Source organism: Tinamus guttatus, unplaced genomic scaffold, assembly GCF_059628265.1.
Source record: "Tinamus guttatus ecotype Peru unplaced genomic scaffold, ASM5962826v1 Tinamus_guttatus_pri_ptg000480l, whole genome shotgun sequence".
NCBI lineage: Eukaryota > Metazoa > Chordata > Aves > Tinamiformes > Tinamidae > Tinamus > Tinamus guttatus.
Window position 1 is genome coordinate 288,841 of NW_028289014.1, and position 12,921 is coordinate 301,761.

General features: G+C 60.1%; 2 protein-coding genes across 2 annotated transcripts; one reads left to right on the plus strand and one right to left on the minus strand.

The window, feature by feature from the left end:
- Positions 1-1,092: 1,092 nt before the first annotated feature.
- On the plus strand, positions 1,093-6,856 carry LOC104578559 (multidrug and toxin extrusion protein 2). Its single transcript, XM_088533070.1, has 18 exons — positions 1,093-1,113; positions 1,539-1,718; positions 2,070-2,171; positions 2,392-2,460; positions 2,636-2,784; positions 2,895-2,937; positions 3,100-3,144; positions 3,478-3,575; positions 3,840-3,937; positions 4,421-4,534; positions 4,669-4,736; positions 4,995-5,103; positions 5,274-5,349; positions 5,433-5,502; positions 5,616-5,748; positions 5,897-5,991; positions 6,263-6,410; positions 6,636-6,856. Exons 2-18 carry the CDS (start codon positions 1,548-1,550, stop codon positions 6,854-6,856), a joined length of 1,809 nt encoding a protein of 602 aa, XP_088389196.1. The 5' UTR covers positions 1,093-1,113; positions 1,539-1,547.
- Positions 6,857-8,369: 1,513 nt separating this feature from the next.
- On the minus strand, positions 8,370-12,127 carry LOC104578558 (aldehyde dehydrogenase family 3 member A2). The gene is made up of 9 exons (XM_088533113.1): positions 11,965-12,127; positions 11,278-11,509; positions 11,125-11,210; positions 10,809-11,017; positions 10,538-10,655; positions 10,304-10,445; positions 9,965-10,131; positions 9,077-9,176; positions 8,370-8,695 (listed from the first exon to the last, which is right to left on the minus strand). Exons 1-9 carry the CDS (start codon positions 12,124-12,126, stop codon positions 8,370-8,372), a joined length of 1,542 nt encoding a protein of 513 aa, XP_088389239.1. The 5' UTR covers position 12,127.
- Positions 12,128-12,921: the final 794 nt, after the last annotated feature.

Here is a 12,921-nt window from a genome sequence, read left to right on the forward strand (position 1 = left end):
TGAGCGTGGCCCCGGTCACCGCCAAGCTCGTGGCAGGGAGGCGTGCACTTGGTTTCTAGCACAAGCCTCAGGTGAGTGGGTCTGTGCACAGGGACCAGCTTTCACAGGCAATTAGCCTCAAATGCAGATCTTGGTGCCCAACACGGGCACCCGAGCCTGGCTGCACCCAGCTCTCCTTGCACACAAGCAGCGCTCCTGCACCTTGGCTGCTCCCACCCCCTCGCTGAACCCCACGGGAAACGCTTTGATGCGGATGAAGCGCTTCCCCGGAGCAAAGTCTGCGCGTGGGGACAGCTGCCAGCGAAATGCCTTGCATCTTAATGCCAGTGTCCCCTGGCATCACCGGCATCCACGAGCAGCCCTGGGGCTCGCGGGACAGGCACGGGACAGGGTGCCTGCGGCTCCAGCTCTTACCTGTGCGTGAGGCTGCCGGCAGTGCTTGGCCGGTCAAGGCGAATGTCGCGATGAGCCGGAACGTGGCGACTTCTTGCCCAGCTCAGGCACCAGGCAGCTCTCCTGGTCACCTGTGGGAAAAGGGAGAAGTAGCACAGAGTAAATCAGCTGGAAATAGCCATTAACCGTGACCACAAGGTGCAGGGTCCTGGCCCCATCCTGTGGTCTACCTCGATGTGGGGAACTGAGGCAGACTCTGCCTGCTTAGAGCCCCCCAAGTTTGCGGATTGAAGCCCTGGGAGAGGAGGAGTTGAGCCTTGCTCTGCCTCATGGATCCCCCAGCGCTGCCTGCCAAAGCCCCCTGCCACGCTGCACAGGAGGGGTCTGTAAACAACGTGGGGGCACCCGGCCTCCCGCCACGCTCGTCCTGCCGTGGTCCAAAGCAGGGTGCTATATTTGGCCTGGCAGAGCCGTGCTGGTGAAACCCGACGCTGCACGAGGCCGACAGCTGGAGCCAACAGGGCCGGCTTGTTTTGGCCGCCGCAGCACTGCGACAAGAGGGGCGCGACAGGCAGCAGCCCAGCCCCGGCCGACGAAGCCCTCGGAGGCAGGAGCTCAGGAGAGACATCACGGGCACCCAAGGAGCCTCTGTCTCACCTGGGAGAGCAGAGCAACCACCGGGGCTGCCACCTTGCAGAGCCACAGCAGAGCAGGAGAAAGGTGGGTGCAACTGCTAGAGGCTCTTTCCAAAATACTGCCCGTCATCAGCTGTTTGGGGACAGTGCAGGACAGAGCTGCACGGCAGGGCAGCAGGAGGGCTGCAAAGCGGGGCTTGCGGGGTTGTTTTGAGAAGGTTCCCCCACAACGCGCTGGCTCGGGGCAGGCAGTAAGTGCCTCACACGGGTGCTCCGATGCAGCTGGGCTCCTCAGTGCTGCCCACGCCAGCTCCCGCAACCCAGCAGCACGTCCTGGCCCGACCCCAGCCCGCTGCCCGCGCTCCCCATCGCCGCAGCGGCGTCGGAAGTGCTCGAAGGGCTTGCTCAGCCCCGGCTGAAGTTCACCGCGCCCTGGTTACACATTGCTTACCCTCGCGAGGCGGCTTTAACGGAGCGCAGAGCCGGAGCCTCCTTTCACCGCGCTGGCAGGGCGGCCGCATGAAGCAGCCGAGCTTCCCCGAGGAGAACGGCTTCAGCGAGACCATGGCCAGCAGCCCTGACGAGCCCGTGCCCGGCGGCTGCGGGAAGAAACGCCGCTGCCTTCAGCGTCTCATCCCCGACAACTTCTGGGAGGACTCCAAGAAGCTGCTGGTGCTGTCAGGACCACTGGTAGGGCTCCGAGATGGGGAGGACCGGCGTGGTGGGAGAGCAGGTCGAGGCAGCTTCAGCAACTGCATGGTGCCGCGGGCACCGCAGGGAGCGGATTCCTTGGCCGACAGAGCCAGAACGATGCAAGATGCTCCTGGAGCAGATGGTCTAAATGCCTGGCAAGGGGATAGAAACCTCGGATCAGTTTTATCTGAGGAGCTATGAGGGATTTGTTTGCTGACTAGTTAAGTCTTGGTGATGGGTACAGAGACCCTCCTGTCCCAGGCCCTGCAGTGCCAGGTCTCTGCCCCCAGGACAGGTGCCCCTTTCACTCACCTCTGTCTCTCCCCGCCTCCTCTTCCTCGCACCTAGATCGTGAACCAGCTCCTGATTTTCCTGATCCACCTTGTCAGCTCCATATTCTGTGGCCACCTGGGGAAGGTTGAACTGGCCTCTGTCACACTGGCCATCGCTGTAAGTATTTCAATAGCAGCCTTAGCACCAATTAGGCACTGTTTCTGAACCGATAATGCTGCAGTATGGTTATGGAAACAAAGGCTAGGGGACCTGTCCTGTGACATGGGGATAGACGAGGACTGATGAGACTTCGGACTCTGACTTCTAGGAACTCTCCCCCTCACGAAAGTCTAATATCCTACGCACTCATATTTGTTTATTCCTCTGCTCCTTCCAGGTTATAAATGTTACTGCCATCTCTGTAGGATATGGTTTGTCTTCAGCATGTGACACCTTGATATCCCAGGTGGGTTGGAGATGCTGCCCAGAACCGGCTGGCAGGGAGCTCCAAGCTCTCCTTGGAATTCCGACTCTTTCCAAGTTGCCTCCAGGATGGGCTGGGGTCAGGGCTGCTTCCCTGTCCATGGGGCCCTGCAGCTCGCTCGCACACCAGGCCTCACAGCCACCCTCTTGCCACACAGACCTACGGCAGCAAGAACCTGCGGCGCGTGGGGGTCATCCTGCAGCGTGCCATCCTCATCCTCCTGCTGTGCTGCTTCCCCTGCTGCGCCATCCTCATCAACATCGAGCAGCTCCTGCTCCTCGTCCGCCAGGACCCCGAGGTCTCCAGGTTGGGTGGCCCCGTGGCTGGGACAGCCGCCGACACCATCACCTTGGCCCTGCCTGAGGGGACAGCAGCCTTGGCCCCCTCACTCAGCGGGCCCTCTCATGTCCCCCCAGGCTAACCCAGGTCTACGTGATGGCCTTCATCCCGTCGCTTCCCGTGAGTGCTCGCGCTGCCGCCGGGGACGGGCGCTGCCGGGGAGGACGGGAGCGCGCGGGGCAGCGCCAGGGCTGCAGCCAGGCAGGGGCACAGCGCTCCAGCCACGGCAGAGCAGCCCACGCTGAGCACGGGCTCAGCCTCACGCATCAATTTGCCTTTCAGGCAGTTTTTCTGTATCACTTGGAGACGAGATACCTACAGAACCAGGTAGGTGGCCCCTAACACTCACATCTACGGAGGGTCATCTGCTCTGGGCACGGGGCTCCTCTCAGCCACAGTCCTGGCAAGTAGTGCTCACCACTGCCGGTGGCTCCAAGTTCTTCCCTGGAGATCACTCATGTCACAGGGACAGTTGTACCCGATGGACCTTCCCGTACTGGGGATTTACCTCCTGCGCCATCATTTTCAAAGTAGGTGACTAAAGTCACAAGTCTGCTCTCTGGTGTAGAGGTCATGAGCTTAGAATGGGTCGAGCAAGGGCCTTTGCATCTCTTCTGTGGTTCTTGCAACAGCGATGCAGGCGCCTCCTCTTCTTTACAGATGATCACGTGGCCCCAAGTGCTGAGCGGCATCCTCGGCAACGCTGTCAACGTGGTGGCAAACTGCATCTTTATCTACGTGCTGGGCTTGGGCATTGCGTGAGTAGCGCTTGAGTCCCATGGGGGGGAAAAAAAAGCCCACATTGCAACTGCAGCTTCATCCCAAGGGCCCAAAACAGCAAGTGGTTTAAAGGAAACAGGCTTTTTTTCCTTGAGAAACACGGTATTTTCAGAAAGCACTGCCTTTGGGAGCCGGCACCTTGGGGCTGGCACGCCATTACCCTCTGTCACCATCAGAGCAGGAGCGGTTGTGCAGGGGAGGTGTGAGCAGGATGCAGACAGTGTTTCTCCTTTCCTTTGCAGGGGCTCAGCTTGGGCCAACACCATTGCTCAGTATGCTCAAACGATTTTCTTGTTCCTGTATATTGTAGGCAAGAAGCTGCACGTGGAGACATGGGGAGGTAAGACGTCTTCCCACAGCCCACTGGGCTCCTGCTTTGCACGAATGTCCATAAATCTTCCACCGTTTCCATCGAGTGCATCTTGTTGGTGCTAAAGGTGTAATATTAACCTCTGCGTGGTGCGTGCCAGGAGCGCCCTGCTGCGCCGGCAGTAAACATTAATTCCTGAAGTCTGAAAGTGTCTGCTGAAGCACTGTTGGGTTTGGTCCCAGAGCAGGAGCACCCGGACATGCACATGAGGTTCTCCTTAGATGCTCTGGTCCTAGAGAGGTCAAATGAAGGTGCCCAGCTCCATGGGTACAGGCAATTGCAGCAGCAGAGCACGTATATGCACAGTGATGAGATTCTGCTATGCTGATGATGGTTGACTTGGGGGCTTTGCATAGGGGTCATGGCATGAAAGGCGCAGGTGGATGCCTCGGACACTCAGAGATGCAAAACTCAGTCCTCCATCAGGCAACGTTTCTCATATCTTCTCCCCAGGCTGGTCCATGGAGTGCCTCCTGGACTGGGACAGCTTCACCTCGCTGGCTATCCCCAGCATGCTCATGATCTGCATCGAGTGGTGGACCTACGAAATTGGGAGCTTCTTGATAGGTCAGTGGAGAGAGCGAGCTGCATGCAGGCGGGAGGGCACGACGGTCGCCAGCGGCCGTGAGGGGCAGTGGGAGCCGAGAGGGTCTCTTTGCCGGGCGCTCCGACCCGTTGCCAACTCCCTGCTCTGCCCTCAGGCCTGTTGAGCGTCGTGGAGCTCTCCGCACAGTCCATCATCTACGAGGTGTCCGTTGTTGCCTTCATGGTAAGGTCTGAACGTTGTTAAAGATCAGGCTTCCATAGGAAGAGTCTCACGACAGGCTCCAGCAAACTCAGGTCCCCTCTCTTCCCGCTCTGCGCTTCAGCCGCCCCTGCCTGTCCCTCTGTGGATACGTTTTGTATTTGCCCCCAGCCTCCTGCCCCTGCTCTGATGGGCCCCCACTTTGCTGTTTCTCTGTTCCGGTACCTCCGGGGCTGGTGTCCCCCAGCCGCGTGAGTCACCGCCAGCGCTCTGTGCTTCCAGATCCCCCTAGGGCTCGGCACAGCCGCCAGCGTCCAGGTGGGCAACGCGCTCGGCGCCGGGGATGCCGAGACGGCCAAGAGATCCTCCTCCACCTGCCTGCTCTGCACAGGTGAGGTGGCCGGAGCGGCGGCCCGGCCCCGGCTGCTGCTCACCCCATGCACAACGTGCCCGGGTTATCCTTTAACACCATCTGTGTCATGCCGTGAGGCGGGCGCAGGACCAGCCTCCTCCTCTTCTACTGCCCTCCGCAACGGGCTCAACCCCTTGCTGTTTTTTCAGGAGGGTTTTGCATAGCAGTGGGGGCCATTTTAGCAGCCACGAAGGATGTGCTGGGCTATATCTTTACCAGTGACAAGTGAGTGCTCTGGCTCCCGGCCCCAGCACACATGGAGCAGCAGCCAGTTCCCCAAAATAACCCTTACCTCTTCTCCATCCCAGGGAGATCATTGCCTTGGTGGGCTGGGTCATGCCTGTCTACGTCGTCTTCCACTTATTTGAAGCCATGTGTGTAAGTCCTCGGGGGTGCTGTTACATTCAACAGGGGACCTTACCCAGCCCAGGTGGACGTCCCGAGATGGCGGCCGCTGGCTCCAGTGCCTCTCCTGCTCTCCTCCTTCGCAGGGCGCCTGCAGCGGGGTGCTCAGGGGCATCGGCAAGCAGAAGTTCGGCGCCATCCTCAACGCCATCGCGTACTACGGCCTGGGCCTGCCCCTGGGAGCCGTGCTCCTCTTCGTGGTCAAGATTGGTGTCATGGGTACCGCCCGCAGCGCAGGGGACGGGGCCTCCCCGCGGCGGCCCCGCTGCCGCCTCATGCCGGCCGTCCCCGCTGGCACTGCCGGCAGCTCTGCCGTGGGCGCTCGCGGCCACCACAGCGGGTGACGGGGGCCTCCGTCCATCTTCAGGTCTGTGGCTCAGCATGCTCATCTGCGTGTCCATCCTCTGCAGCTGCTTCGTGGCCTACATCGTGCGCATGGACTGGAGGAGGGCGGCCGAGGAGGTAACCCCGACGCGTGCCCCGCGGTTTCCCTCAGCGTCGTGCCCGGTGTGAGGCACGAAGCACGTGGGGCCGAACTCAGCGCTGCTCACCCAGCTGCAGCCGCTGGGCACCACGTAACGCAGCAGCAGCACTGCAGCCTGCAGCAGCGAGTCTGTCTTGGTCACTCTGGGTGCACTTCTTGGTGCCCTTTCCCACCGGACAAGCCGCGAGGGACACAGCGTGGCTGGGCAGCACCAGGCTGCTGCTTAAGCTCCGTCATTCCCTCCCCCAGGCCCAGCGCCGTGCAGGAGTGGCCCAGCCGCCAGCGGAGCAGCCGAACGCAGATCCTGAAGCCTCCCGCAAGGCTCTGCCCTGCGGCCCGGGGCCAGCCCTGCCGCTCGACACGCACGGCCCCGTGGCGGCGGTGCGGGGCTGTATAGGTACTGTGCGGCCGGGGTTACCTGGGGAGGGACAACCTGGGGAGTTTTCATCTTGAAAACACTTGGACCCCTAAATACGGGCTAAATTCTGCACGCCAAGGGCTGGAGATCCCTGCAAGACTCCAGTGCTGCTCTCAGCATGGTCCACAAAGTGCTTTCAGGCCTAGGAGAAAACCCTCCACCTACCCCAAAGGCCTTGGTGATCCTGCCTTGTTCTTGTTGCAGCGGGAATGGATGCCCAGAACGGTGTCGTGCTCATGGGTGTCACCAGGCTCGAGGGACGAACGGACCAACCGGAGCCCCAGGAAGCAACGGCTGCCTCGCCGGCTCCAGGCACCGTCATTCCCATGAAAAAGGTGCTCCTCCGCCGGGGGCTGGCGGCGGCTGCTGCTATCACGGTGCTTGCGCTTGGCATCGTGGTAAAGCTCATGACCGGGAAACACTGAATGGCACCGAACGCCCCGAGGACTTTGGGGACGGAGGCGCCTCCAGCCTGGTGGACACGCACAAGCACAGACCGACCAACGGAACCACCCAGCGCCAGAGCGGCCCATTGGGGCAGAAGGGCCCCGCTCAGCGTGTGGCAGGAGCCAGTGCTCAGGAGCCGGCCCCGTGCAGGGTCCCAAGGGGCCATCGAGCCCAGGGTGACCCCTCCGCACACGAGGCACGCGCTGCCGGCGCCGAGCACCGCCTGGCTCGCACTGCTGCCTAATAAAGAGGAAAAAAAAACAGCGAGACCCTGGCTGGCTCCTTTGTGCAGGGCTGCTGCAAGGTGCAACCCCAGCTGGGGTCATCCCAGGTGCTTTTAGGGGGCTGCAGCCCTTAGTGCAGGTGCTGGAGGCCCTGCCGGCACCATAAGGTGCCCGTGTGGGCCAGGACAGCAGGTGCTTTCCTGCATCCTGGAGCGCTCAGCCCAGTGCTCTGCTCCCCGGCCCTGGAGCACCCGGCAGCCTTCACCATAAACAGCTTTTATTCTGCAAGGCTCAAGGTCAGGCTTCCCGTTACAGGCTTAGAGATAAAAGATTACCAGTAAACCATTAAAAAAGCCCAGAAATTCAATTTGTTTTCTAAGCATAAGTTTAGGAAACTGTGCACAGCCTCTCCAGACAAAGACTCTCCTAGACCTGGAGACTCAAGTCACAGCAACTCCTGCTCATCCAACCAACCATGTCACCCTTCCCAGCTCCTCATGTCCTTGGGGCAGTTTGGCTACACGGCTCAGATATCCTCTGCTGTCTCTTCGCGCGGCCCTTTCGCGCTGTGGGTGCCTAGCAGTGATCTCCCGTGCACTGAGACCTCGCTCACACCGCAGTAAATCCTTTCAAGGTCAGGATGGTTCATATTCTTAGAGGTTATTTCCCTTCTGCTCCTGGGCAGCCTGCTAGGGGACAAAGAACCTGGATTCTTCCCAGAGCCACCAGGATGGTGAGGATGTCAAGTTCCACAAGACATGAGCAACATATGCAGTTTGTCAGGCTGTTTTCTATAACATGACAGCTTTCTGTAGGGCTCACCCAAGACGTAACATATAGATAACAAGCTCAGTAACAACTTTCTTTGCTTTCACACACTTGTGACAAATGATTCCCTAGTTCAAGACCTACAAGGACTCCTGTTTGCACTGCAAGCAAGACAGGTCCTTCCACCTGCCTTTAATCACTGTCAGGCACAGCTGGTGGTTTAGTCTAGATCCATCACTGTATTTCAACAGGAACCTGAGCCCTCACTTGCTCAGCATTTCTCTGTTTTAAGTTGGTTTCATTTCTTTCCGTCTCTTCAGAGGACTAGATGTTTCAGAGGAAAAGAAATTGTGGCAAAATCAAGTAAAAAAAATAGGAATGCAGGAGGAGAATGCCGGGGTAGAGGACCAGTGCGCAGTCAACTGCAGATCACCCTCTGTTCAGCAGGACAGCACCTAGGAAGGGCAGAGATGAGACCAAATCCTGCAGCAGAGCTCGCTCAGGCCATGGGCAAGGGGACAGTGGAGGGAGAGACCTGGCTGAGCTCTGGGAGAGGGAGCAGGGAATGTGGATGAGATCCAAGGCTCACTTTGATCAGCACGGCTGCCATGACCCCCAGCAGTGCCAGAGCCACCAGGCCCACTCGGCCCCACTTGAAGCGCTTCAGCAGGAAGAACTTGGCCCAATCCACCTTCTTCTGGCTGCCCGGTGGGTATCGCACCTTGTTGGTCCCCTCCATCTTCAAGTCCCTGATTAAGCAGGAGCGGCGGTGGGAGAAGGTCTCGAAGCTGTGCTGGCCGTGGTAGGCGCCCATCCCGCTGTGACCTGAGACACAGGCTCACAGTGTTCCCGGTGCTTTGCACACATCAGAGCAGCAGCTCTGGTCCCCCAGAGCAGAGAAGCAAAGAGCCGGTGTGATAACTAGGCTAGTAACAGGCCAGGATCCGCTCACAGACCGAACCGTTGCAGGTAGCTCGGAACGGTTGTGTGCATCTACCTTTGAACGGAGTCCTGGTACCAGCTCTCTTCTACCAAGGACCTGCCCACCTCTTCCCATGAAAAATTTACACTGGAGAGAGGATAGAGGGAACAGGGCCTAACTCTTCAAATAGGGGGATGTAGAAAGGGCCTTGGGTAGTGAGCACCCAGGCACACCCAGCAGCTGGGACACTGAAATCGGCTCCACAGGCCGGATCAGGGACTCACCCACGCCACCAAAGGGCAGATCAGGGATCCCCGAGTGCATGATGACATCATTGGCTGTCACGCCGCCGCTGGAGGTCTCCGCTATCATATTTTGGATGAGCTAACCCAAAACAAGAGGCAGTAGCGCGTCAGGGGGGTGAGGTCAGCCCAACACCACCATGGCATTCACGGGAGCGTGGCAGGATGCAGATCCGCTGTCCTAGTGGACGTGGGACAGGGAACCGCAGGTGAGACACTCTCCCAGTCATGCAGCTCAGCGCGTCTTGGCCAGCTCTCTCCAGCGGATGCCATCTAGTGACACGTTCCTGACACGGCAGCAAACACGGCCTTGAAAGATTAATTAGCTACAGGTTTGCCAGAGACAGCAAGGGGCTGAAAGAAGAGCACAGAAATACAAATGCTGAACACCTGGCCTAGCCCCAGGATGCGTTTGGGAGCACAGTGTGTGCTGTCCACTTGGAGATGCCATTTAATATTATTGGTCTTGCACAGACAAGAACAGCAGCAAAGATGAAGCACTCCCTATCTCAGGGATGGACTACAGGAGGAGGTCATTCCTCAATCCTCCCACACATTCCTGGGGATGTTGCATAAACACAAATCTGAATTTTGTGACCTGAATTCCTGACCTGGCACAACAGACCCTGGAAGAAGGACACTCCCAAGGTGCCCGTGTCCCGCTCTGTGGGAAGAAAGACTGAGACACAGAGTTGTACAAACTAAGAGGCCTTTAGCAGGTGCCCGAGAGCCTCCTGCAGTACAGGCAGCATTTGTGGAGCCAAACGCCTGGATTCAGTCACAAAGAGGCCCTGTGGGGACAGTGATCGGCAACATGCAGTATCGGATCACACAGAGCCAGCCCAGCTGGGGAGCAGAGCCCAGACCCACCTTCTTGTTGTTGGAGAAGACGTACAGGGCCAGCGGCTTCTCCCGACTGTTGATGAACTCAATGGCCTCGTCCACGCTCTTCACCGGCACTATGGGAAGGATGGGCCCAAAGATCTCCTCCTGCATCACCTTGGACTCCGGGGACACATCAGTGAGGATGGTTGGTGCTGGGAAAACAGGACAGCAAGACACTGAGCATGAGGAGAAGAGGTGGCCCAGTGCAGGACCCAGGCCTGAGCAGGGCTAGGGCTGAACATGGAGCAAGACAGACGTACGCAGCCCCCAAAACCTCCCTCTTCCCCCTGTCATCTCCCCAGCCCCAGTTTGGGGCACAGGTACCTATGAAGCAGGAGGCCTCATCAGTCTCTCCCCCATGCGCGATCTTCTGTCCCTCCAGCAGGGCCAGCACCCGCTGGAAGTGGCGCTTGTTGATGATCCGCTCGTAATCCGGAGATGACTTCACATCGTGCCCATAGAATTCCTGACAAAGGACACAGCGATGGGAACTCACAGCCAGAACAAACTCTTGGCACTGCTCTAAGGGGTGCTGGGGCCCACGCAGCTCCCGCTCACCTGCAGAGTCGCCTTGATGTTCTCCACCACCTGGGCCTGGATGGACGGCTCGCACAGGACGTAGTCGGGGGCGATGCAGGTTTGCCCGCAGTTCATGTACTTGCCCCACGTGATCCGCCTGGGCAGCAGGGCAGAAGGAGCCTCTGCGCCCGTCCCGGCCCCGCCAGAGCCTCGCTCAGCGCACGAGCGGGCCCCGTGCGCCCCAGTTCCTGCCCCACGCGCCCAGTTCCTGCCCCACATGCTCCTGCCCCAGCTTCCCCCATGGCCTCACCTGCAGGCCACGGCCAGGTCGCAGTCCTTGTCGATGTAGCAGGGGCTCTTCCCACCCAGCTCCAGGGTGACGGGCGTCAGGTGCTTGGCGGCCGCTGCCATCACGATTTTGCCCACGGTGCTGTTGCCCGTGTAGAGGATGTGATCAAATCTGTGTGTCAGCAGCTCCGTCGTCTCAGCTACCCCTCCAGTGACCACCGGGTACAGCTCCTGGGGGGCAAACCAGAATCCATCGGAGTCACCCTGCTGTTCAGCAGCACCCGGAAGGAGCCTGATGCTGCCGGGAGTCACCAGCCTCTGTGATCAGCTGCACTCACCGGGTCGAGGTACTTGGGCAGCAGGTCGGCCAAGAGCCGCGCCGTGTGCTCGCTCACCTCCGAGGGCTTCACCACCACGGCGTTGCCTATGGGACAGGCCCTGCTCAGCACCGGTCTCAGCGCCGCCCTCGCGCTGCCCACCGCGTGTCCCACCTGCTGCGATGGCCCCAATCAGCGGCTGCATGACCAGCACGAAGGGGTAATTCCAGGCGCTGATGATGAGCACCAGCCCCAGCGGCTCCGGGCGCACGAAGGCCTCGTCACGCAGCGTCATGAGGTTCCTCTTGGCCGCGCGCGGGGCCGCCCACGACGGCAGCTTGGCCATGGCCAGTGCCAGCTCACCTAGCACACTCAGGATCTCATGGCTGTAGGCGTTGGGCCCGCTCTGTAAGCACATGGGCCTCTCAGTCACAGATGGTTGAGCTGGTGATCCCCAGGGGTCCCTTCCCCAGGGGTCCCTTCCCCAGTCCAACCCCCCTGCTCCAGCAGGGACACCCAGAGCACAAGGTGGCATCCGGGTGGCTTTGGGAGATCTCTGGAGAAGGGGACTCCACAACCGCTCTGGGCAGCCTCTTACCCTCCAAGAAGAGAAGTTCTCCTCATTCGAAAATTCAACTTCCTATGTTTCTCTTTGCACCCATTGCCCCTTGTCCTGTCAAAGGCCGCCATGGAGAAGAGCCCGGCCCCATCCTCCCTCCATTCTCCCCTCGGCTGCTTGTCCACGCTGATCACATCCCCTCTCAGTCTTCTCCAGGCTAAACAGGCCCCGCTCGCTCAGCGTTTCCTCACAGGACCGAGGCTGCAGTCCCCGCGGCTCCCCCGCGCCCGCCCCGCACGCACCTTGCGCAGATCCGCCGCGATGGCGCCCACGATCTCGGGCTCCCTCTCGTGCACCAGCCGCTCCAGCGCCCGCAGCTGCTGCAGCCGGAACTCGAGCGGGCGGCTGCGGCCCGTGGCGAACGCGGCCCTGGCGCGCTCCACCGCCCGCCGCGCGCTCTCCATGGCGGCTCGATGCTGGCAGGGGAGAGCTGCACAAGTCCCTGCAGAGCGGGGCCCCCCGTGGACAGCCCAGCTCAGGTCCTGGAGCTTTGGGAACAGCCCGTCCAGACCATGCTGGAGACGCAGGCTCTGCTATGGCAGGAACTCTTGGGCTGAAGGGTTTTAACAGCTGCACCCAGACCAGGGCAGTGGCTGCTTTCCTCTACCTTGGGGATGCACCTCGATTCCCAACCCACCCTCCACTCGCTTACAGAGACGCCCCCAGGAGCTGGGACATGGGCAGTGCTACCAACTCACTGCCAGGGACGGGGCTGCCAGCAGAACTGGATCCCCTGAGCCCTCTCATAGACATATTGTCCCCGAGGTCCTTGTGTTTGCAGGACATTGCTGCTGTTACCAAACACTGCCCGAGTTTTGCCCTTCGACTCGTGAGCGGTGCTTTGCGTGGCTCTCCCATCTGAGCAGAGCTGCCCGTCCTCCCGCCTTATGAAACGAGGCCAGCAGTTCTCTGCAGCTGTTACCATCTGCTCCTCCCCAGGCTCTTCCCCAGCTGCGGAGCAGCGACCCGAGCCTGCCCACTGAAGGAGGTGACTCATTAAAATAAGTGCACAAAAAGCAGAGTTACCTTCTGCGCAGCTCCTCTCAGCTGATCTTCCTCCGTGACAAGGCAGGGGCGGGCAGCCGCCAGCCCTGCCCCGACGCAGCTCACAGCAGCGATCTCTCCTCCCACGGGACGCTCTGGCCCACGCCCAGGCAAGAAACAATGCACCCTTTACCCAGATCCGTCCTCGTGCTGGG

What these genes read in the sequence shown, in the direction of transcription:
- LOC104578558 (XM_088533113.1), bottom strand. Translation starts at nt 12,126, where the DNA reads ATGGAGAGCGCGCGGCGGGCGGTGGAGCGCGCCAGGGCCGCGTTCGCC. An exon ending in TGCCCAAGTACCTCGACCCG is followed by an intron (nt 11,018 to 11,124) that starts GTGAGTGCAGCT and finishes TTTGCCCCCCAG; the next exon opens with GAGCTGTACCCGGTGGTCAC. An exon ending in ACATCAAGGCGACTCTGCAG is followed by an intron (nt 10,446 to 10,537) that starts GTGAGCGGGAGC and finishes GTCCTTTGTCAG; the next exon opens with GAATTCTATGGGCACGATGT.
- LOC104578559 (XM_088533070.1), top strand. Translation starts at nt 1,548, where the DNA reads ATGAAGCAGCCGAGCTTCCCCGAGGAGAACGGCTTCAGCGAGACCATG. An exon ending in ACTTATTTGAAGCCATGTGT is followed by an intron (nt 5,503 to 5,615) that starts GTAAGTCCTCGG and finishes CCTCCTTCGCAG; the next exon opens with GGCGCCTGCAGCGGGGTGCT. An exon ending in GGAGGAGGGCGGCCGAGGAG is followed by an intron (nt 5,992 to 6,262) that starts GTAACCCCGACG and finishes TCCCTCCCCCAG; the next exon opens with GCCCAGCGCCGTGCAGGAGT.